The sequence below is a fragment of the Rhopilema esculentum genome, chromosome 10 (assembly GCF_057945365.1).
Source record: "Rhopilema esculentum isolate cy_ngs chromosome 10, ASM5794536v1, whole genome shotgun sequence".
Classification (NCBI taxonomy): domain Eukaryota; kingdom Metazoa; phylum Cnidaria; class Scyphozoa; order Rhizostomeae; family Rhizostomatidae; genus Rhopilema; species Rhopilema esculentum.
The window spans coordinates 9,951,026-9,976,293 of NC_142824.1; the positions used below are offsets into that span (position 1 = coordinate 9,951,026).

Here is a 25,268-nt window from a genome sequence, read left to right on the forward strand (position 1 = left end):
CCAATCGACGGTATACAGCTCGAAGGCTCTAATGAGTTATTTCTGTATTTCCTCTTCAGCAAAGTTAATCTTAAATTTTTGATTCGTTGTTTTCTGTAATCTTATTGCAATTGTATTCAATTAAGTTTCTTGCATCTTTTGTTGCTATGTACATGATTAAACGCAGAGAATATATATGAAATGGAATAAAATATAATGAAACGACATTATTTTGGTAAATTCATTAGAAAAGTGCATACTCAAAGCTTTTTTTATTGCTTTACTAATCTAAAAAAGTGCTATGACATGACATTGTCCCAAATAAACTTGAGTATCAGACTTGTCAAATGAGTTCTAATTTTTCAGTGGGCGTGCGACTTAATTGCCCCTTCTATTGTAGAACTCTTCCACTATCTGGTACGCTCCTACGCCTCTGGGGAAGCATTTTGCACTTTAAGATCGTGAGGAAAATCAGAAGTGGGGAATCATTGGATGTACTCGGGGACGCCGGAGAAGGGGCGTGGTGGTCAACCGCCCTTGCTACCCTTTGATAGGAGGGGCAGGAGGGGCCAGAGTGCCCTTTTCATTAATTTACCCTTAAAGCCGACCAATTGTAATAATCAGAGAGATTCATATGGAATTCTGATTATAGTGCTTAATTCACGACGACATTACTCAAAACTTGTAAAATGAATCCTTATTCCAAAAGTTAGCCAATTTCAAGATATATACAGAAGATTGAAATAAAATGGCAGTTAGTAGGAGGAATTGGTAGAAGCCGAGAGTTGTCTTTAAAATGCCCTTTTACTCAAGCCTGCCCCCCTTGCCTCTTGGTCGTTCCGGCGTCCATGTACGGAAACAGAAAGGGGTATAGTCCAACCGCGTTCCATCAAATTTGCGGGCTCTCTAACTTTACGTGGCAGGAGCCAGCTCAAAACTAGAGCCCAATCCTCTAACTCGAAGTGGCCTAAGTGACAAGTAGAGGAAAAGGAGTAGGGTGTACTTGAAAAATGGCAACTTACCAGGAGTTCATCCATCAAAATGAAGATCGTGACGGCGTTAGGTTCAGTTGGAACGTATGGCCATCCAGCAGACTCGAGGCAACTCGAATGGTAAGAATGATTTGGCGGCAAATATCTTATTAAAACAGTGGACCTAAAATTTCGTATACCTTTCTATGTCCCTTTAGACTTTCAAATTTTCTCTAGGGCACTCAGCTCAGACATTATATAATTTTTTTTAAAAATCACCAATGTCTCAACATTTGGCTTTGCAAAAATCCAGTGCTTTTATGGAGCCATTGCTTGTTTTCTCCACCAGCTGTACTTGGCAAAAACAAACCCCTAGTCTAGTGCTGCACCAAATGCTCTGTATCCTAATCCTAATGCCGAAAAGTTGTATGTTTATGTTGCATAATATAAACTATTAATCGTCATTTTTGCCAACAAAGTTGTTTATAAATCATAAGCTGGCCCAAAAATAGGCAGCAAACCCATCCACCTTTATGCCAACATGTTATTCATAAAGTATATGCCAAATATCTCCAGCATAACATGGATTCAATCGAGGAATACATTTAATATAAATCTCACCCTGGTAGTATGCCAAAGAAAGGCCAGGTGTACATCAATGTCCATATGCAGTCATTATGCTGACTTTAGGCAGTGTATTGATATGTTGAGTAAAATACATAAACAATCACAGAAAGAGCTTTGTGCTGCACCACTACAGTAGAAACCCGCATAAAAGAACCTGTTTTTATAAGAACATTGAGTCTGAAATTTAACCTTTAAAACCCCATAATCAAGAACCCTAAAGAGGTTTAAATTTGGAAAGGTTCTTATATATATATATCTAAGAAAAAGGGGTTTTTAGAGTAAATCAGGTAATGGTATGTTGCATTCTAATTGGACAATCTAAAAACACAAATTCATTTGATTGATTGAAATTAAGCACAAAAAAAGCTGGTTTAAGTGTGTCCATTAGAATTCTTGCGGTGGAAAATATTGTTAATTGTAATAAACCAAATATTGAGACGTAAAATGACTTCAAAATATATTTATCTTCATCATAATCGCACATACAAAAAACTGACTTACAACACGTGCTAACTGGAATAGAGGCTAGATATGATTTATGCACATATTTTAATACTATTGTTCACAGGGGATAACACTATCCCCCTCCCCATCTCTCTTTCTATGTTAGTGAATGTGAACGAGTTCTGTTTGGTAGTATGTTTGCAATGTCTACTCTGCACCAATTTCTGTTGATCATGTTGTTATTATCTTCTGGTTGTTCTCCGTGGTTCAAGTCCCCTGTATTCCCTCCTCCTCTTGCACCCTCAACGTGTACTCTATCATCAATGAGATTTGTTGTCTTGTTATTGGTTAGGTCAGCAAAAATGTCACAGACTTTTTTCTTAGGAGGTCCCTTTGCAGGTAGGGGGTCAGTTGCTTTTTTGAGTAAGTGGATTGATCTTGGAGGTATATACTTCAGTTGATTGACATGAATAGTAGGACTGGCTTTGCCACTGGCGTCAACAAGCTTACAATTCAGATCTCCTATCAAGTGGGTGATTGTCCAAGGCCCCGACCACTTTGGTTGAAAACAACGTGAAATACCCCTTTTCTGAGGTGGGTTCCATAACATGACAGTATCATTGATCTTATAATGATGTTGGGTAGTTTTCTTATCGTACTGTTGTTTCATTCTTTCTCTGCTCTGGTTGAGGATACTGCGAACATTGGTAAAGGAGTTTTTAAGGCGCGTACCGATGTCATTGGCAAAAGCTTGAGCCTGTTTCACATGGTGTGGAGCAGACTGGTGAATCTGTTGCTGTGGTGATTTATTAAACAGCAACGCAGTTGGTAAAGAAAGTTTAGCACCAAGAATAAGTTCAGCAGGTGTAACTTTAGTGCTATTATTAACACTTGAACGAATGGCGTAGACAGCTGATTGCAAGAACGTGTCCCAGTTACGGCCATGTTGATCGATTTGTTTCTGCACACAGGACTTAACTAGTTTTACCATTGCCTCGGAAAGGCCATCACCTTGTGGGTGGAGACGCGAAGACTTGGATTTACCTATACCCAAGATTTTGGCCACTTCCCGCATAACATTGCCATGAACATTTGAGGCACCATCACTGTGCAAACGTTGCATAATCCCATACCGACAGATCCATTGGTCGTGAATCGCTCTAGCAATAGTAGGTGCCGATATCTCTTTGAGGGGAACAACTTCAGGCCATTTTGTAAAATGGTCGACCAGGATAAGAGCATACTTGAAACCATCTTGAGACGCAGGCAGAAAAGGTCCGGCTAGATCGTAGCAAACAAGTTCGAATCGTTCAGTAGACTGTATTGGCTGTAACTGATCTTTGTGGTATCCTTGAGGGGGTGGATTAAAAGAAGCACAAATCTTGCAACTTTTCACCCAGTTGATCACATCCTGTTTGGCATTGGGCCAGAAATAGTGTTCACAAAGGCGAGACCAAGTTCTGTCAACAGCAAAATGACCAGAGGATGGGTGGTCATGGCAAAGTTTCAGGACGGTTCCACGTAAATCGTCAGGTACTACAGTGCAGTTGTGCCAATGCAAAATGCCATCCTCAGATACAGAAAGTTTATTGCGATATGGTTTTAAGGAACCTAGACGGCAGACATCAAAGTTTCGTTTATCAGAAGACATGTACTCGATTGCTGCTTGGATGTGTTGATCTTTTGTTTGGAAATCTCTGATTGCAGCCACTGTAATATTAGGTTGTAATTCTTCCAGTGAGTTGACACTGTGCATGCGACTGAGACAGTCGCTTATGGCGTTGTTCTTGGATGGAATGTGTTCTATTTTATAATTGAACTCTGAAAGTTGCAAAGCCCAATTCAGCAATTTTCTACTCTTAGGGTTGCGTTTGGATTGCAGGAATGAAGTTACGCGATTATCAGTACGCAAGAGAAAGGGTTTACCAAGAAGGTAATGACGAAATTTTTCGGTAGCAAAAATTATAGCATGCGCCTCTTTCTCTACAATGTTCCACCTTGATTCAGTTTCATTGAACTTTCTGCTGGCGTAGGCGACGATGTATGTTTTGCCATCACTTGTGTTATGGGCTTTAAGACATGCACCTTCACCTCTGTCTGATGCATCGACTTCTAGGATGAAAGAGTCTGTACTTGTAGGAGCTCGTAAAACTGGTGCGGAAGAGAGAAGCTGCTTTAGTGCTTCAAAGGCTGCTTGAGCTTCAGGTGTCCAGACAAACGTTGAAGTCGGTTTTGCAAGTTCGTGTAGAGGAGCAGCAACAACAGAGAAGTGGGGAACAAATCGATCACAAAATTGTGCCATGCCTAAAAATTCCTTCAAGGATTTGGCATTGGATGGCACTGGAAAATCGGTGATGGACTGAATGCGAGCTGGGTCAAGGCGAATGTGTCCCTTGTCAATGAAATGGCCTAAATACGGCAAACTTGTCTGGAAAAATTTGCATTTCAAGGCGTTTAAAGTGAGACCAGACTGTCGAATTCTTGCTAAAACTCTGCGAACATTGGAGAGATGATCTGTGAAATCTAATCCTTTAATAACCACATCATCGTAGAAGGGTGGTAGAATACAGTCGCTTAAATCAGAAAATGTTTGTTCCATGGTTCGTTGGAACAAAGAAGAGGCCGGTTTGATACCTTGAGGCATAACGTTCCAGGTCCATTGACCAAAACCGTAACCAGGAGAAAAGGCAATGATCGGTTTGATTCTATCAGCACAAGGAATTTGGTGGTAGCCACTGTTGAAGTCGATTGAGCTGACATATTGAGAGCCGCGAACAGAGTCAAGACATTGTTGAAGAGATGGAGAAGGCCAACCTGAATCTTTGATGGCAGGGTTGAGAAAACGATAGTCAACTACAAGTCGAAAACGATCGGTAACATCACAGCTATTTGAAACATTCTTCTTGGCAACAAGGACTGTAGCAGCACGATAAGGTGAATCAATATGTTCAATTAGGCCATGAGCTTTATAGTGCTGTAAAAGTTCCTTGACAATGGATTGTTGATGAAGTGGCACTCTGCGTAAAGGCATTGAAATGGGTGTCGAATGAGCCAAATCAAAGTCAAATTCTGTCACGTTGGTTTTGCCAATTTTGGTGTTTGATAAAGAGAAGACATCAGAAAATTCCATCAGTAAATTCTTGGCTTGTTGAAACTGCGAGGGAGACAAGTGGGTCAACTGTGAAGTGAGAATCGTAATAGGATTGGAGGTTTGAGTAGAATTATCTGTGTCCTGAGTAGAGAGAAGATTAATTGTGTCTTTAGGAAGAACAGAGAATTCTTCAAAGTCATACGTCCCTAGAGCAACCTTGGTGCCCTTTTTGATGGTCCTTGCGACGGCAGAAGTATTAACAAGGACGGTGGGAACACATGAGTGTTGATGAGAAACCTTGTGTAAGTACGGAACAACCTTTACATGCAGACGTTCTTCAAAGGGTGCATGTCCATCAATCAGTGCAATCGGTTCTGAAACTGGGCGGAATGCATGAAGGGAGGCCCCATTAGCAACTGTCTTAATAGTCAATGATTGTCCGGGTAGTATTGTGTACTTGTTCGGTGTTATGAAAGCAATGTTATCTTGAAGAGAAGGCTGAGAAGATACCAATACCATGGTTTGATCTAGATGAAGGAGTTTCTTGGAGTTGTCAATGCCCCATTTGGTAAATTTATTTAGAAAACTCAAACCGAGAATGCAAGAATAAGGCAATGCATCAATAATCATAAATTCAACAATGTGAGATACAGCAGGATGCCCTACTATAAGAGGGGCTTTAATTACACCAAAGGGTTTCATTATTTGTCCATTTGCATCAAGCAAACCTGGGCCAGTATAACCCTGTAATGGTAGGTTTTGCAAGTAAGGACTGCCAGTGAAACATCTTTTGGCAAGACAGCATACGGTGGCACCAGAATCAAGCATCATTGGAATTTGCTGTCCATGTAATGTTCCTGTTAGCCAAAGCAAATTAGGTTCTCTTTGTAGAAAAGATTGTGATTCTTCTTTTTGGGGGGTCAATGAAGCATTGTCGGCTTTCCCAGTATGACCCTTTACTGGGGGCCCCAAAAGTTTCCCGACTGTTGAGGAAGATTAGCTTGCTGCTTGTAAGCTAGGCAATCACGTTGGATATGATTTAAGCCGTGGCAAAAATAGCACTGAATAGGTTGCCGTCCATCTGGCCTTGCGTTTTGAGGCTGAAAATCCCTGCCAAAATTGCGTTGAAAACCATTGCGTGATTGCCTACGGTTGCTCTGCGGGGCAGGAAAAACAGGGGCACCATGCTGATGTTGAAGTTGCTGTGAGGGCCTAAACGGAAGTTGACGGTTGAGTGCATTGATTTGGTCTTGTTGTTCATCAAGCTTCCGCATTGTGAGTTGACTTTGTTGCTCAAATTTGGTGGACAAGGCAAGAATGGCGTCCAGTGTTGTATCAGATGGATTTGCAGCAGTTAAAACAGCATCAGAAGGCCCAGTGACAATAGCACCGTTGATTGTCGCAGATGGTAAGGAAAGATGAACTGATGCATCGCGGCAAGCCTTGAGCAAATCTTGATGGGTAATTTTGTCATCATACGGGTTGGTGCAAAAGATGAATATATTTCTGCGAAGTGTATCAGAAATCCCTTGTAAAAACTTGCGTTTCACCGCATGGTTTATAATGTCAGTTTTGGCTTTTGGATTGGCGGCTCTGAATAACTGTAAAAGGTGGGTCATGAATTCTTCTTCACTTTCATCGATCTTTTGAATACAGCGTTCGAATGCAGTCATGTGAGCTTCGCGATCGGTTTCTGAATCGAAAACTACGGCGAGTTGTTCCTTAAGCTCGCTGTATTTCTGGGGACTGCCTTTCTCATCTTCAAATTGATCCAAGATGGCTTTAGCACGGCCATCAACACAAAGCATTAGAATTTGGCCAACCACGAGGTCGTCAGATTTCTCGGCAATAACACAACATCTGTCGAAGTTACGAAGCCATTGGTGCAAATTTATGTCCCCGTCGCCGGTGAACTTCTCAAGTTTTGAAAAAATTATGTTAAAGGATGACATTGTAAAATGATGTGGGTCAAAACACTCCTGTCACCAGTGTAATAAACCAAATATTGAGACGTAAAATGACTTCAAAATATATTTATCTTCATCATAATCGCACATACAAAAAACTGACTTACAACACGTGCTAACTGGAATAGAGGCTAGATATGATTTATGCACATATTTTAATACTATTGTTCACAGGGGATAACATAATGTGTGCAAGGCCTGTACGCATATAAGAACCTTGTTAAGAACCTATTAGACTAGAATTTAGAATCTATTCTATATAGAATCTAGAATCTATTTAGAATTTAGAATCTATGCTATAGCAGCCTGTCAATTAAGAACCCATTCAGGCTGCTAGAAAAAAACCTAGGTTCTTTTATGCGGGCTTTTATTGTATGTCATTTGTATGTCAAGTGCTTACCTTATGCAGAGGCCACGCCATAAAACACAACTACTGTGAATATCTTTGGGATTTGCTTTGTGGAATGCATCATCTGCTAGCATTAAATAAATAAAACACCTTAATTTTTATTCATTCGAAGATTTCATCTTTATATAGTGTCTAAGATTTAGAAAAAACCTTTTTAACCTATCATGTCTGGAAGCAGTGATTTAATTTTGTGGTTTCTCCAGGTTGTTCCAGTTGGCTGCTTATATACTCCACTAAAGGAAAGGCCTGACTTGCCTCCAATTATGTATGACCCTGTCATTTGTGCCAAAAATACCTGTAGAGCCATTTTGAACCCATTGTGGTAGGTTTATTGTTATTTGATGTTTATTGTAATTTAGTATTTGGTACCAGTCTTTTTGTTAGGTGAATATTTTTATGACATGTAGTTGAATTTTTAGAATGAGTAATATCAAGACAGCCATCAATTGAATTGTAGCAAATTTAAGCTGCTAGTCAGATAATAAGGAATATTGCCTAAACCTGCAATCCTGGCCAAAAATGCTGAGACACTTGCAAAAAAGGAAGCTACTTACAAATCACCCGACCCCCTTCCCCTCAAATCAACATTGTGATTGGATTGATAACCAATGTAGTAAACCCAACTTATTACGTAACCATCTTAAGTCTTAACCAACATTGATCCAGGGGGGGGGAGGGGGTTAAGGTCACCAGCCCATATAGTATGAATATAAAGCACGCAAGTTCCTTTTTTGTTCAAATGTCAAAGCTATTTTTGGCCAGGATTTAGGCATCATCAAGAAAATTTCTCAAATAATTTGAGCTGTATTTTTTCTTAGCCAAGTTGATTACAGAGCAAAAGCATGGATATGCAACTTTTGTTTCAGTAGAAATGCTGTAAGTTTACTTTGCTCCCTATTTTAAAATATATTTTAGAATTCATCCTCTTAACTGCTGTTAACAAAAGTAAACCATTTTGTTTCAATTTTGTAGTTGTTTTCATATAGCCATCTTTTGAAAAAGAAATTTACTTTCTAAATTATTTCAAAGGAATATGTTCCCAATTAATTTTGATATCTGTTTTTGTTTCAGTCTTGATTATCAATCTAAATATGATTTTCATCAAAGATTTATATCTAAATATATATATATATATATATGATTACTTAAAAGTTAGTGATGAAGTAAAATATTGATATGTCAATGTCTTTTCCTTTTATAGTTCCCACCACACTATGCCGGAATAAGTGAGCAGCAACAGCCAGCTGAGATCATCCCAATGTTCTCAACCATAGAGTATACCCTCACAGTAAGTATGCACATGTAAAAACTCTTATTCAGAAGTATTTTTAAGTCTTGCTTGCCAGGCAACACACACCAGTCCAAAAGTGAAGGGCTGAAAAGAGCATGACCAAAATTTTCTAGGCCACACCCTTTAGAACCCCAGAAAATGCCCCCTTGAGAAAATACTTGCTTTTTTGGTCTAATGATGTCAGTAAGCTTGCATTGTGTGAGAAGACAATCAATGCTGGAAATTTTGTCCTAATACAAAGTGTATTTTAGTCAATTTATGAAAATTGAAAAATCAAAATTTTTCTAACCATCGATTTATCAAGGATTTGCCTTTGTTAAAAATGTTGACAATTTATCTTTATAGTGACAATATTATGATTTTAGAGAAAGAAAACCTTCGCATTGACAATTATGTACTTCAATACATTTTTTGATCCCTTCCCATAACTTTTTTGTCTTGTAGAGGCAGCAGACGAGTCCACTGATCTTTCTTTTTGTCATTGATACTTGCCTGGATGATGAGGATCTTCAAGCTTTGAAGGTATGTTACTTATTATATATTTATCCTATTTTTTCTTTAATAGTTGGGTGATTATCAAAACTCCTTGTTTGATCTTGTTTTTTATTTGAAAATTTTTTCCCTGTTGTGCTTAGTAATCTGCCAGGTTCTAATTTTCTAATTTACGTATCTTTGGTTGTAGGAATCTTTGCAGATGTCACTGAGCTTGTTGCCTCCAAATGCACTGATTGGTCTTATCACGTTTGGAAGAATGGTACTACTAAAATCATTTGTGAAACCTTTGATACATATTGCCATTTTACTACTACTATATACTTGCAAAAAAGCTCCAATGAAGTATTGCATTGAAAAGCATTATTAAGTTTGACTTGGAACATTGATTTAGATAGCAATGTTCTAGGTGTACATGTTCTATTAATGTACTAGTTTCTGATATTTAGTTGAACTGCCTTTTTGTAGGTCCATGTTCATGAGCTTGGATGTGATGGAATATCAAAGAGCTATGTGTTCAGAGGTAATAAGGACATCACTGCCAAACAATTACAGGTATGTAAGTAAGGTCATCAGGAAAAGTGTCAATTTTTTTGCAAGTGACTAAATTTTTTGCAAATGACATTGTTATGATGTTCCTTCAAGGGCTATTTTGTATTCTGTTAGTTTTTATTTTAATCATGCTGTTTTCATGCTTTCATGAATTGTTTATCAGTCTTAAAAATCCACTGATTTGGACCAAGTTATGTTATTCTCATCTCTATATTTACTGAAATTCCTTGTCACATAGGAAATGCTAGGAATTGGTGGAGGAGGTGCTGCTCAAAAACCTGGACAGCAGCGGGGCCCAATGCAGCCAGGCCAGCAGCAGCAACACATGGAAATGCAGAATAGGTGAAAAAATTATTTTTGATATACATGATCATACCTTGCCTGGAAAGGACTTCAATCAAGCATCAGTACCTAAAGCGCACTTTAAAATAACCACAGGGAGCGATTTATCGAACACCTTAAAAAGTGAAACTATCTTGCCACAAACTAAACTTAATGTTTTAAGATAATGTTGATCAAAATTAAACTGTCTTCTAAAATGACTGCAATACAATGATTTATAAGATTTGCACAAGAGAAGATTACTACTAATCTTTTGATGACATTTCATACTCAATTATATAACTGGTTTCTCTCAAGGCGATGTCTTAAATAATATGTCTTCAATGAAATTGTTATTTTTTCATGCATGACATATTTCTCTCCATTTACATAAAAGGGTAAATCTGTGATCACAAATACAAACATACAAAAACGGTTTTGAGATTTGAATCAATTGAAAACGCAATGTTATTTGAAAACAAATCGTTTCCATGTGGAAGCAAACTATCTGATTTGTTTCCGTTAAGATGTAAATGTAATCTTTGGAAAACTTAAATGTGTAGACATGGATCGACGAAGAGGCTTCTTTTTGTTTTGTAATGATGAAATTGGCAAATAATGGCCTCTTTGTCACGGAACACAAAGCATCTTGATGAAGCCAATCATGATACAGAAATAGAGCGCCTTGAGTTTCGTAGTAGCTCGTTCTATGGAGCTCAGTAGAATTAAATTATATTAAAGAAATCCAATCCTTCTAGTTTTAATACATTACTTATTGAATATTAGACGTATTTAAGGAAATGTATATACATGTCTATTTTTTTCTCCATAAAAAGGTTTAATAAAAGACAGAAAAATCTAAATGTATATTTTTACAATAATTAAATCTTCAAAGGCGGATCTTGGGGACATGGTGCATCTTCAATGGTAAATTCTTTTCTAGGTTTTTACAACCACTTCATAAATGTGATATGAATCTAACAGACTTGCTTGGTGAATTACAACGAGACCCTTGGCCAGTAGCTGCAGATAAGCGTCCATTAAGGTCAACTGGCACTGCCTTGTCTATTGCTGTTAGCCTACTAGAGGTAAATAACACCTTATGTCAAGCTAGATATAAACCTATGTCAGACATTTTCAAAGTTGATTTTTTAGACTTGGATTTATTTTTAAAGTAATGTTAAAGCATCTGCCAGTTTTTACCGTTGTAAGAATTTCATTTTTATTTGGTGATTCTAGCTCTTCTGAGCGATGTTTTTAGATGCTTTTTATGATTATGATATGGTTATATCATTTCAGAATAGTTTCCCAAATACTGGAGCCCGTATTATGCTGTTTGTTGGTGGTCCATGCACACAGGTATCTCTTCTCTTTGCTGTACCATTTATTTTATTCAGACTATTTTTCGAATATTTGTGAAAGCATGTCGACTAGTACAAATTTTTCATTACTATCTTTGCCTGTTTTCAAAAAGAAACAAAAGTACTGTATTTAGATTACAGGAGCTCTCAACCTCATTCTTTGAAATAAACACTGTACCAAGCACTTCCTTGTTTCAGGGGCCAGGTATGATAATTGATCATGAGTTGAAGAATGTGATGCGTTCCCATCACGACTTAGAAAAAGACAATGCTCCATACATGAAGAAGGCAATGCGGGTATGTAAGAGCTTGTCTTATGTTTTAATGCTACGCTTAATGCTACTCGGAATTTATATCATTGGACTTTATGGTGCACTGATTTAGATTGATCTCAGTCATCTGGAAGATATTAATACATACGTGTATATGTATGGTTCAACAGCTTTGCTTCGAAAATGATTAGCTCACAGTATTTTCCAGGCTTTTATGTGGAGAAGCTCACATTTTCAAGGTACATTGAAAGCTTGCAGCACGTAACAGTATGCTTACACACGTGTACCATATGCTACATTTTAGGTCAGCTCTTAGAAAACTGTTTTCATCTGTAAGATAAGTCATTCTGAGATGATTTCTATTAACCACAGACTGTCACTGGCATTGCTGGAACAACCAGAATTGAACAGAGCAAACAAGAGTAGCAACCAACATTTTATATATTGATATCCAGGAAGTGACAGCAACCTTTGATTTTTGCATAACCTCTTTTGAATACGATATGGGAAAAGTATTATTAGAATTATCCGATTGTTTCCAGCATTACGAGAGTCTTGCAAATAGAGCCTCTGATAATGGCCATGTAATTGACATATTTGCTTGCAATCTCGACCAAACTGGTGCTCATGAAATGCGACACTGTACCAATTATACAAGGTATTTATGATGTAATCCTAAAGCACAATCATCTCTATTTTGCAACTTCTGGCTTCTAGCAGTCCTTTATATTTTCTGGCTTCAAGCTGTCTAGTATAACCTATATTCACCACATTTACCTTTGGTCTTTGATGCCTCTATCGATTTCACTTGAACACTTTTGTATCAAGAAAGATTTTCTATAACTGTCGGTACCAAATACACCAACTACATTGATGCCCAGTTGCCTATAGTTTGTGCTATTAATCTAGAAAAGTTCTCGCATTTACAATTTTTGCATTCTTTGTTATGCATCTCCCTTTTTCATTTGTAGAGTATGAATTTTCATATTGTAACCACCAGCCAATTAAATTTTATATGATCGATTCTGGTTGAAAAGAGCTTAGACTAAAGTATCAGGGAAGCTAATGGTAGTAGCACAAGATGTGCCCCATTTATATAAGAATTAAGCATGAATGCAATGTTTTCTTACGGTATAGTGGCTATATGTTTATGGGTGACGCATTCGACACAGCGCTATTCAAGCAGACATTCCAGAGGGTTTTTTCAAAGGATCAAAAGGGTGAATTTAGAATGGCATTTGGTTCATCTTTGGAGATCAAGGTAAGGAAATTTTACTCTGCAGCAGAATCAAGTGTCAAAATATTTATTTTAAAAGTATGCCAATGTTACTTGTGTTTATAGTAAATTGTACAAAATCGTCAATTTGGAATATAATGTGTCTCACTATATTTGAATGAAGTAAATAAAGTGGGAGTAGGAGCTTATATTCACAGAAAATCAAGCCGAGACACCAAGGGTCGTCATCCTATCAGCAGCTAGCATAAATTTTGTTTGGCAACCTCAGGAAAGAAAGCATGTTTTATTTTTACTGTGTGAAGGCAGGAAATCTATTACTAATAGAGTTCGAAATGGTCAAAATAAGGCGAAAACGTGATGTTTTGAGATATATGCCTATTATGGATCGAAATAGGCCAATCAGAAGCGTAGGCATATGACGGCTAACCCATCAATTCTGCTTGCCTGTAAAAAATGAACCACTGAATCCAAAGCTGAAATATACCCTTTCTAACAACACAAAAACGGTTTTTCAATTTTTATGTAGAGGAAGTCTAGACTGCTAGCTAGAACGACGACCAAGCTCTGCAGTTGGTTGAAACGTGTTGTCATCATAGCTTTTGCTACGATCTAGGTTAGCTGGAATAGTTGGTTGGATCGAAAAACCAAATATAAACCCCTGTCAACTGAAAGCTAAATTAACTTTTCAATCTAAAGAGAGTCATGAATTATAAACATGTTTCACTCAAATGTCTTGTAGACATGCTTTTAATCAATTAAATGATTTTCAATAGACCTCAAAAGAACTGAAGATATCTGGTTGCATTGGACCATGCGTATCGCTGAAAAAAGGCGGGCCTAACATTTCTGAGACTGTAAGTCATACTTTTGACTATTTGCCTACGATTGTTTTTTCATTATAGTTCAAAACATCTTTGCTACTTTAGATATAACGGAAAGCTACTCTCACGCTATAAACCCTGTTTTATTTCTGTATGTGTCGAATTCCTCGATTTTCAGTACCATGTGTATATAATTCTTCTAAATGGTCATGAATTTCTACCCTTGATGCCTTTATACATTCCAGAGCAACTTAGCTGCAATTCTTTGAGGATTTAACCTTTTTCAAGTAGTCGTTGTTTATTTTCGATATTTCACCTTCTGTGCAGGAGATTGGCATTGGTGGAACAAGTTCTTGGAAAATGAGTGGAATCGATTCTGGGCTGACCTTGGCTATTTTCTTTGAAGTTGCAAATCAGGTTAGTCGATATATATTTCTGATATTTAACTATGTAATATTATGTAGACATAATATAATATTCGGCTGGAGCACCAAGTTGGGACCGCGCCTCGAACTTCAAGGTAGGCGGCTGGGGAAGAAAAAGTTTGGCTATCACTCATTATAAATTATATCTTGCACTATATCACGGCCCCTTTTGCGTGCACCCCATTGTCGTGGCCCCTGAAGTATCACCTGCCTGTTATAGTTGAATGAGTATTGTTCCTGCTGCTGGCAGGTTTCTCCATACTAATTATATGTTAATAAAGTGCAGGTTGCTACGTATGACCATTTCACATTCATTTTCTCTCTACCCTGGATCCCGTCGTCATCATTTATTCATTTTGTAATTACAGCACACAGCTCCAGTTCCCCAAGGTGGAAGAGGCTGTATTCAGTTCATCACCCAGTACCAGCATTCCAGTGGTCAAAGAAGAGTACGGGTGACAACTTGTGCTCGCAACTGGGTAGATGCTGCCAATTTGCATCATATTCCGTATGGATTTGATCAGGAGGCCTCGGCTGTGCTCATGAGCCGAGTGGCTGTTCACCGCTGCGAGGTCGATGACAACGTGCAAGATGTTCTTAGATGGTTAGATCGAATGTTGATTCGACTAGTGCAGAAATTCGGTGAATTCAACAAAGAAGATGCAAGCTCTTTCAGACTAGCGGAGAACTTCTCTCTTTACCCTCAGGTATTTTTTTGCATAATCTGAATTCTTTGAAAGAGTTTACGCTAAACCTTTTTTTGATTTCATATATTTCATCAGTTTACACATTAAAAGATACTTGTATAGCCTTTCTTTATTGACATTTGCTCATGTTGTGCTTGTTTTTGTATTAAAGGCCCAGTAAGATTACCTTTTGGTTAGTGTCACTGATCTCCCATGTTGTGCGGTTATGTAGAATTACAGCCCGGTGGTTGGTCTTGCATCTCGTTTGATGATAAAAATCAATGACCACATCAAAAACAACAATTGTGTGATAAATGTTTTTTGTCATTTTTTATTATTGCCTCCTGTTTTCTTTAACTCTCACGTGAATTAACGGGCTTGTTGTGTAGAAGGTTAAGTTATTTTTCTAATAAAACTCCTGAAAACATTTCCCGAAAAGATCGCGAAACAAAAAAACTTGTTCTAGACAAGACCTCGCACTTTAGAACCTGATTTCTTAAGGACAAAATTTTTTAAGGTTTTGCGAAACATCTCTTGACAGAGTGATATTAGCGATAAGACTTTTAACCAAATTTTTAAAGTTGTATTATCAAGAAGCAGCACCTCAAGAATATCCTGTTTGAAACGTTTCGCTAGCTTCCCTCATGATACTGTGTAAATACTATTCAAGTTATATTTGCACGAAAAAAAACCAAAATTTGACTTTGATATAATTTAACGATGCAATGAAGTTGAAACTGTTATTTACTAATTGTTATTCCTTTTTCAGTTTATGTTTCATCTACGAAGATCTCAATTCCTGCAATATTTCAACAACAGTCCTGACGAAACAGCATTTTATCGGTTTGTGGAATTTTTAAAGTACTATTATCTGAACATTGATTTAACAGTTTAATGTCCCACTCAAATTGTCAATATACTGGTACCTGGATTAAAAAGAAGTTGAAAATATTACCCATCATGTCAGTAATATGTCCTCTTCTGTGATTTTTAGAATCCCTCCCTAGGGTTTATTTTCGTTTGCGCAAAGCTGCTATGCGATACCAACACGATGCCCATCTTGGAATCATTAATGTTTTGATATTACTGGCTTAATTGCAAAAAATTTGGTTCTAGACACTGTATGGATCGAGAAGATGTCACAAACTCGCTTATCATGATTCAGCCAATATTATACTCCTACTCGTTCCATGGACCTCCAGAGGTATATTTCTTTTTTTTCGTGTGACGTCATTCACAAACATGGCAGCCACAATAATGTATAGCTTCGCTATATGTTGGCATCGTGCTTACTTACTTTTTCCCCTTTTATGTTGATTTCTAGCACTTTTATGATACCTTGTATAAGATGGGAGGTAAGGCAAGAATTAAGAATTTACAATTTCACTTATGAAAAAATAACTCGAAGCATTTTCCCATACTTAACAAGTTGACAATCAATGGGAAACACTTGAAAGTAAATATTGGATTTTTTTGATCAATGAATTTGTGCAATTTTGTTATATGTTAAGTAATTTCTCGATGTCCGTTTATCGTTTTTTTTTTCACCGGTTCAGTTTCTTTTTCCTTTTTTTGGGAAACTCATGCTCAAACCTTATTTTGAAATCTTCTCTTATTTTAGCCAGTATTATTGGATTCGAACAGTATTATGAGTGATCGAATTTTACTACTGGACACATTCTTTTTAATCCTTATCTATCATGGAGAAGTGAGTATTTTTTTTATCAGCGATTTGTCTTACTGGAATATTGGCTATTTTAACGATATCGTTATTCATTTCTGGTAATTAATATTATAGGGCACCAAATCGTAATAACTCTTTTTAGCTCCCAGGTGGTTTACTTGATTTTTAGGTCATATCGAGAGTTGGTGCTTATTAGAAAGGGGGCTTATTAGAGAAGAGGCTTATTTTACTAGAGAGGGGCTTATTAGAGTGAGGCCTTGCAATCGAGAGGCTTACTGAATCGGGGCTTGTTTTAGAAAGCAGCATAAAGATATGAGATGTTTTTTTTAACACGTTTGTATGTTACGAAGCTACTGATAATAGTATTAATGTAAGTAAATAGGTTTTTTGACTTCAAGTTTGAAGTTGAAATGTTTTTTATAGTTTCAGTACATCAAACTATGAAATCATTCCAGTAAATCTTAAAAACGAAGTTGCCTTTCCTGGGCTGTTATTTACTATGTGCTAATACCATTTTTTTAGATTTATATTGAAAACTTTCTCTTAAGCGTTTGACTATAGTTTACCGCGCCTTTTTTTGTAGACGGTTTTCCAATGGAAGGAACAAGGATACCACAACGATCCAGCCCACGAGAATTTCAGGCAGCTGTTACAAGCTCCAGTCGATGATGCCCAAGAAATTCTTCAAACGAGATTCCCCGTACCACGCTACGTCCAAACCGAACATGGCGGCAGTCAGGTACGTTTGTCGTGGTTTATAGGCATATCACACTTTTATATTTAACTCTAATGTTTGTTTTTTGTGTAAAGGAATTAAATAGTTTACATTTCACGTCCGCATTTGAAAGCATACGATTGCAAGGAATGTATTCTTAAACTGAATGTTTAGATGTTCGCAAACTAGAATAGTTTTTTGGATTTTTTTCTTATTTCCCCCAAATTTTGTTGCTGCTTTTATGAGAATGCTACACCCTAAACTAACATTTGTAGAAATACTTGTTTATACAGATGCAAGGTCTTTTGATCCTTGAAAAAAGTCCACATTCTATTCTCACTGCAGCCCGGAATTACATTCTATTCTCCTCCTTCGGACTCATTTTCTTTGAATCATAGCTTTTAGTAATCAAGAATTCTTTCCCATTTTGCGAAAAATTCTCCTTCGTCCAGTGTAAATGAATTTTACACAAACCCTCATTCTTGTTACAATCGCATGTCAATTTGCTGCAGGTTTTTTTTTGTTTAAAATTCCTATTATCAAACATACATCTTTTGAGGCCTGGAAATTTTAATCGCTTTATTTCATACGCCGAGCCACCTTAACCTGGCATAGCTCAACGAGATTTCGTTCTCTTTTTAGGCGCGTTTCCTTTTGGCGAGAGTCAACCCGAGTCAAACACACAGTAACATGTTTTCTTGGGGTGGTGACGGAGGATCTGCCATTTTGACTGATGACGTCAGTTTGCAGACCTTTATGGAGCATTTGAAGAAACTGGCTGTTTCCAGCTCATCTTGATAGACCCTAAATTTTCCCTAGTTTGTGTCGATATTTTTTCCAAAATGTAAATCTGAGAAGAATGTATGGGCCAAAGTTGAAATGGTTCTTATTTCCATGAAATTTTAGAGTAAGATATTCAATAATTTAGATTCCATGCAAGCAAAAGTTTAGTTTTAGTGAAATGCACCTTTGCCCAACCATCTTGGGGCACAAAGTTTACCCAGGTTGCAATTAGCGACGTAAATGCAGTTATTTTAAAATACCACAGGCAACTTTTTACAATACGATTAGTTAACTGTACCCGTTTTTTAACCAAACCACCAAAAATTTGTTTTGGACTTATCTGTTTCTTAAACTTGTAAGTTGTAATGGAGACTAATCTAATGCTGATTTCTTAAAACATACTTTCAAACAATAAATAATTGATTTTTGAAAACAATTTTCGATTTGTTAGTTTGTTTTTCTTTATCTGATCATTTAAAGTTTACCTTGAAAGTTTACCTTAAAACCTGTCTCAAATTTTCAAGCTTGAAAGATTGAGAAATACAAAAGCCTTATAGTTAGTTTCACTATTTGCATAATAAGATGATGGCCTCCTGTTTTTGGAATACAAAATTCAACGCTTTCTAGAATTACTTGGAACACCTAACATCTTGAGTTGTTTTTCTATATTTTCACATTTCTTTCTCCAATGTTACTACTTCCGCCAGCCAAGGGGAGGAAGGATGGTGGTGTTTGCACTTGAGAACAGACGTTGGAAACATGATAAAAACAGACATTTCTCGTTTGAATATCAACGGCGGCCAACTTACATTATGTAAAAATTGTTTCAGGGAAAATTGAGTATTTGTAACCATTTTCTTGCAGATGAAAGATAGTTTTTACAGGAGATTTGTTTTTCTCCTTGTTTCAAAAGGGATGAATTCTCCCAAGATAAGCATGGTGAAAATTTTACTCTTTCATTTTAACGTAATAGTAGCTCCTCTGTGGAAAACAAGTTTGGCCGATTTTTACCTAAAGTTTGCCAAGAATTGCTATTGAATTAGTTTCCTCCTCATGAGTTAATTTTTCAAACCATTTTGAAGTCTTGCTTTAAACAACAATTAATTAATATTTATTTATGTGCCCAAAGCTCATTTAAAAATGATGAAGTCAGACCAAAAATATTCTACCAAGTTTGGATACAGTATAGTATTTTCAACATGCTTCCAAAAACAAGTTGAATCAGAAATAGGCTTGTTCAACTTGCAATAGTAGAAATATGTTGTGAGATAAAATTGCAGGATAAATTGACTATTTTTTAAAAGAAAGATTGCTAAGCAAATGATCAAAATGTTTGTAAATGAAATGAAGAAGAAAACATTCCAAGACAAACTTTTCGTGTGACATTGTTTAGGGTAAAATTTCAGTTGTACGAATCTCCTTGCTTTGAAAAGAAATAGCCTCTCCCATTATGAATGTTGCTTGGTTGGTATTTTGCTGTAAAGTAACTTCAAAAGAATACATCGTGCATAATACTCAGGAGAGAGTAAATAAATCGGTATGTAACGCTGAACAGGGATAATGTTTTGTCATAGGGTATCACGAGAGAGAGCGTGCAAAGATGGCTGAATGTAGCGTTGTGCATCGTTCCAAACTCTTTGACACAATCAATCAAAATCGTCAATCATATCATCTTTATTATTAACTTATTTTTAGTAACCATAATCGTTACACAAACTGCTCCATAAGCTCATTTAGGCCCACTAATCTTAGAGCAAACGGTAGTTCAGGCTTGTAACAGTTAAGTATGTTATGCAGTTAAGTGGTAGCCAGGGGCGTGATGGGAATTCTTATGGGCCGGGAAATCAATTTTTAGGGGCCGCCATTATGATGCCGATTGTTTCTTATTGTTATCACTTATAAAATGTTGGAAATTAGTGTCGCGGAGGCAGCGTGGGGCCTTACTTCAATTGTTTTTTCTCACAAATCTGATGTAACAAATGATAAAAGCTTAAAAGGAAGAAAAATCCAAGGGGCCCGCATGAAAAGTTTCAAGGGGCCTACCGGGAAATTTCCCGAGTCCCGGTGGGCCATCCCACTCATTGCGGTAGCTGTTAACTTGCAATACTTTCGATAATGTTGCTACTTTTGAGGCCGCTGATTGGCATTTTCATGAATCACAGGTTCACAAGAAATTAATCACGTCAAAAATTCAGCTAACGGAATGATTGCAGACAATCGCAGTGATCGGTTTTTTCAAGAATCGCAAAAGGCGTAAACATTAAGCGAGGTAACGATCGGCGACGGCGAGATCTTCTTCACGATAATTTTTCTCTGTTCATAAGAAGCAGGCCCCAGAATCTGTGTTCTATAGATCTTTGAAAGGACCTCATGAAGTGCTTGAACGTTTTAGCAGGTTTTTGTTATTTATGACCAATACTCCTCAATCTAATTTCTTTGTTCCATAAAAGACTTTGCTTGTTCTGATTATCGCACAGTTTGGACATGCGCAGCTGTGTCGACGTGAAACAAAAGACATGTGGAATTTTTCGACCACCTGTTAAAAGAATTCTGCCATTTTGATCAGCGGAAGATCAATGTTCGTTAGGCGAATAAAAAGCTTGTTTTCTAACTGAAATCTTGTGCTATATAATTCGTATTATTTTCTCGTCAAGAAGAGATCAGTGATCGACAGATGGGTGTTGGTCTCACTCTTCTTTAAATGGTCAACAGATGAAAGAGAACGTCGAGAACTATTAGAATCTATCTGATCTCTAGTACCTAGACTTTTGCTACGTAGAAATGGAAAATTTTATTATTTCTTGCATTGTGGTTACATCGCTGCTCGTCGGAGTAAGTTGTCATGAAAATAAAGGCCAACATCATAATCAAAACAACCAAAGGAAGGCCCCAGTTCACGATTCGAAGCATATTCACAACAAAGAGTATGTATAATTTTTATTCCTTTATCGAATCTGTAGAAAAAAGTTCAATTTTAGATGTTGAAATTATCCATTTCATAATTGCTCCCCTCAATTAGTTAAAACTAAATAATATCTTGCTAATACAACCATGTGGCTATCGGTCATTAAATCACAGTTTTAAAAAGCCAGGTGCATTAATGATATTTTCATTAAAGGTTTTCATTGATACTGAAAACCCCTTTGATTTAGAGAGTTGATCAAATGGAAGTTTTCTAGCTCGATTTTCGAAGTGCAAAAGAATCCCATTTGGGTTATAAATATATAAATATCAATCGCTATTGAGCAACACACAATTAAGATAGCACTTTTTTATAAAACTGGCATGACAACTTATTTCATAGAATTAAGATTTTGCTCTTTAAATTTGTTTGGTGAAATGGCCATTTTGATCTTTAAATCTTCAATTTACTGCTCGGTCAGGTACGACATGTGATTGTTAAACATTCTGTTGGTCACAATGATGGTACCAACGGTAAAAACATGAGGGTACTAGCTGGTACTCCACAGCGTCCTTTGATCTGTAGTGTAGTAGAATCCCGCTATTGCCAATTTCGTAGATACCAAGAATAAAGTTCGTAATAGTTTGCTTTCCTGGGGGCTTCGTTAGATACAAGATAAATTCAAAGGAAATAGAATTGTAGTTCGTAATAGCGAGAGTATCGTAACTAGCTGAGTTCGTAATAGCATGATTCCACTAAAGTATTTTGGAGACATTGACATATTCATTCCAAACGACGTATACATAAATGCAGACCTCTTTTTCACAAAAAAGTAGCTAACAGTAGCAGGAATAGCGGGAGTAGAGAGTGAAGAGGGCTTTAGCAATCACCTCCCTAATTTTCCTAAAAGTAATTTCAATCTTACATTAAACAATTTCCGCTCTTAGCTTTAACTATAGTGAACATTTATTAGCAACCTCTTCCAATCTATAATAAAATCCATGTTTCCTGATGAATAGTCAGATATGTTAATTTTAATATCAGATATGTTACTTTTTGTGACCCTCTGTTCCCCCATTCTCTGTTCAATGCCTCTTATTTCCTTGAGCAAAGGGAAGTTTTTTTAGAGAAGAATTTTTGGAGACATTTTCCTTATTTAATGATAGGGGCTAAAGCCGTCCTTACTTACATTTAACAATACACTAATACATTCATACTGTTTACTGATCATAAATTTTCAACAATCAACAATATTGGATGCAGAGTTGAACTGATTAGTTGCAATTTAATTTGAAAATGTGGTTATGATTTCTCTTACAGACATATTAAGGAGCACTTGCAAGAATTCACTGACGTCAAAGAAGAAAATCTTAGCGACGATAATTTACAATTTCACTATTTCAAAGTGCATGACTATGATAACAATGATAAACTAGATGGAATAGAACTGGCGAACGCAATGAGCCATTATCACGACGAAGAGACGGGCGAACATGCAGAGGAATACAGCGAAGAAGAATTAGCAAGCATGGTGGACCAGATTTTAGAGGAAGATGATTTAAATATCGATGGATATATAGATTATCCAGAATTTATTGAGTCGCAAAAAAGAGAAGAAGCAGCAGCTGAATAATTAGGTTATACATTGAGAACTATTGATTAAGGGTTTTAAAATTCATTTATATTTTGCTAAGAAATTTCGTGTATTTGGAAACCAAACGGCGTTGATACGCTCTAGCCAGAGAGAGATAGAACAGATTCGGTAGAAACTGCCTTTTCATATTGACATTAATTTAAAATAATAAATGTTTTTATGATACTTTTAATGAAGATAGAAAGCAATTTTACCTTAAATTACACATTACTGGTTACCTTAAATTCTGCTTTGGAGAATTACAATTTGGCCCAGAATTTTACACACATGTATTAAAGTATGCCCCGTAAGTTCATCAAACAACCATTTTTGCAAAACCTGGCTTTTGAAAGCTTCCATGTACTTTCGATATTATCATTTCGTTATGAATGTGTCTTCTCTTTTGCAAAATCATGTAGAATGCCCAATATTAAAGACACCGTCAAGGATTTTATACTATATTGACGCTAAAGGCAATGCTGCATGGCTATTTAATGTGATAAGTAGTAAAGAAATAAAAAAACCCGATGTTGAAGTAAGCCGGAAAAAAGCTTTAGTCGTTTTGGTCTGACTGTAACGGACGACAATGGATGTTATAACTTTGAAACACTGGGTTTTCTCAGTCTTGGTCATTCCCTGGAAGCGTTTGAATTTTTTATGATAACATTTCAGGTTGCCCATTTTTTGGAACTGTATTGGTCAACCAAATGACAGGTCGACTTATACACCATATAGACTAATACACAAAGATCTATGCCAAAGGATAACTTTAGAAAAATTTTGACGGGGGACAAGCCTACTTCTTAGAGTCATTATTTTCAATCAACCTATTTTCTGCGTTTGGAATTTCTTATTTTTTGTGTTTATTTATCACTTCTACAAATTTTTTGGATGAATAATAAATCAATCTTGAATACTCAGTTTTTGACATGGTTTTTTGGTAAAACCTATCTCATGTACACAACAAATCAATTTTTAAAAGTGTTCAACGAATTTGAATACTTTTTGCTTAAGTCTCAAGGACAGTCTCAAGGACAGTCTCAAGGATGGACACTAAATTTTCAAAAGACACATTTTCCTAACCCTATAGTCCTTTGCACGATCTGTTTTGAAAAAGAAGCTTCGTGGGAAACATGGGAGGGTAACGATTCAGTAAACCTTGTATAGTAACAATAAAACAGAAAATTCGACTAAACAATGGTAAGATTCCTACAAGCACAAAATAACTTACGACAAGACTTATCCAACATATGGAATCATTCCTTTTGTAACCTTTACCCAAACCTGAAACAACATGTACGTAATGCAGAAAAGTTTCTATTTGCAAACGATGATGCAATCACAGTGTAATGGTGTGTCACGTGATATTGTTCAAATGTCCTAACACACCCCCATTCGCCATTTCCCTGATGGAAATACAAACTTTCGCACTTTACTTTTCTTGTGATAGAAACAGGAACAGCTATATATTTGACCTTGTTCGTGGAAGGCTTTATTTCAAATTTAAGATTTAGAAAACAGTGATGATAGAAATATTATAACCTTTTGGAGGATGTAGTTGCTTGGGGTAGCTAAAGTTTGGTGGATATGTTGCGGAAGAAAATATAAAAACTTGTCTCTCAGACATTAAGAATTGCTTCCTATGTACGGAGAGCCACTTCCTAAACGAAAAAGCGTACATCTATGCCCTCAGTATACAAGGATAGGAAAGCCTTTTCCCATTTACTGATTTGTTACTTACCTGTGTAAAATTGAAAATAAGTCTGTGCAGGCACGTAAATAATAGGGGGGCGTGGGGGGCGTAACGCCCCCCCAAAGTTTGGAAAATCCAGTTACAGTTGGAAAACTTAACGGTTGACTTGAAATTTTTTTCATAAGTCCAAACTTATGAATTTTATATTTTAAAAAGTTTTTTATTTCAAATGTAAAAATTCTAAACATCAAAATTCACAGGCTGAATCTGACTTATCCATTAATCGTTATCTATTGTGAATCCCGTCTCCACTGGATCCAAATTGCACAATTGCCCCGTTTGCTTTCTTTCTGACGGGAGTTAAATCAAATTACGAAGAGGCAAGGTGAATTTCCGGATAAGAAACTTGAAACTTTACAGTTTGGAATAATAATACCCGCATTGATCAGAAAATATTAGAGTGGGAGTTTTTTAAGAAACTACGAGTAGTTAATTCAATAAAAGATTGAGAATCTTTCAGTACTAAAAATTCTCAACGCTTCTTATAAAAAACGAGTTTATGCTAAACTCCCCCTGTCATTTGTTAACGTCCTTGACTCATTATCATAAATTCCTATGACAAAACTGCTGTGAAGCAAGAAAACATTGCAAAATTGCAGTAGAAGTATTTGATCAAAGAAGAGTGTTTCATCTTTCGAATCAGGCATATGCACAAGTTTGCTCTCAAATCATCATTTCAATTGTAAAGAACGAAAAGGCATTTGGTCATCTGAAAAGTGTTAGTAGTTTTCTTCGATCAAGAACAAAAATAAAAGGCTCGAATTCTGGGTGCGTTTATATCGTGAAAAAAATGTATTTTAGATACATAGATCTGCATCAATTGATCAATTGATCAATTTAGATAAAATTGAT

The 25,268-nt window shown here is 36.6% G+C and overlaps 2 protein-coding genes across 2 annotated transcripts; both read left to right on the forward strand.

Moving 5' to 3' along the window:
- Positions 1-923: 923 nt before the first annotated feature.
- Positions 924-18,290, forward strand: LOC135694575 (protein transport protein Sec23B). The gene is made up of 21 exons (XM_065213385.2): positions 924-1,091; positions 7,692-7,810; positions 8,307-8,364; positions 8,690-8,776; positions 9,224-9,301; positions 9,462-9,533; positions 9,740-9,826; positions 10,062-10,165; positions 11,088-11,232; positions 11,444-11,503; positions 11,704-11,802; positions 12,320-12,435; positions 12,915-13,038; positions 13,788-13,868; positions 14,163-14,252; positions 14,629-14,967; positions 15,716-15,789; positions 16,063-16,150; positions 16,568-16,654; positions 17,214-17,369; positions 17,988-18,290. The coding sequence occupies exons 1-21, from the start codon at positions 990-992 to the stop codon at positions 18,141-18,143; spliced, it is 2,322 nt and encodes a 773-aa protein (XP_065069457.2). The 5' UTR covers positions 924-989; the 3' UTR covers positions 18,144-18,290.
- Positions 18,291-19,161: 871 nt separating this feature from the next.
- LOC135694603 (multiple coagulation factor deficiency protein 2 homolog) lies at positions 19,162-23,579 on the forward strand. The gene is made up of 2 exons (XM_065213422.2): positions 19,162-21,052; positions 22,351-23,579. Exons 1-2 carry the CDS (start codon positions 20,910-20,912, stop codon positions 22,661-22,663), a joined length of 456 nt encoding a protein of 151 aa, XP_065069494.1. The 5' UTR covers positions 19,162-20,909; the 3' UTR covers positions 22,664-23,579.
- Positions 23,580-25,268: the final 1,689 nt, after the last annotated feature.

What these genes read in the sequence shown, in the direction of transcription:
- LOC135694575 (XM_065213385.2), top strand. Translation starts at nt 990, where the DNA reads ATGGCAACTTACCAGGAGTTCATCCATCAAAATGAAGATCGTGACGGC. An exon ending in TCTTTGAAGTTGCAAATCAG is followed by an intron (nt 14,253 to 14,628) that starts GTTAGTCGATAT and finishes TTGTAATTACAG; the next exon opens with CACACAGCTCCAGTTCCCCA. An exon ending in TCCTTATCTATCATGGAGAA is followed by an intron (nt 16,655 to 17,213) that starts GTGAGTATTTTT and finishes CTTTTTTTGTAG; the next exon opens with ACGGTTTTCCAATGGAAGGA.
- LOC135694603 (XM_065213422.2), top strand. Translation starts at nt 20,910, where the DNA reads ATGGAAAATTTTATTATTTCTTGCATTGTGGTTACATCGCTGCTCGTC. An exon ending in AAGCATATTCACAACAAAGA is followed by an intron (nt 21,053 to 22,350) that starts GTATGTATAATT and finishes TTTCTCTTACAG; the next exon opens with ACATATTAAGGAGCACTTGC.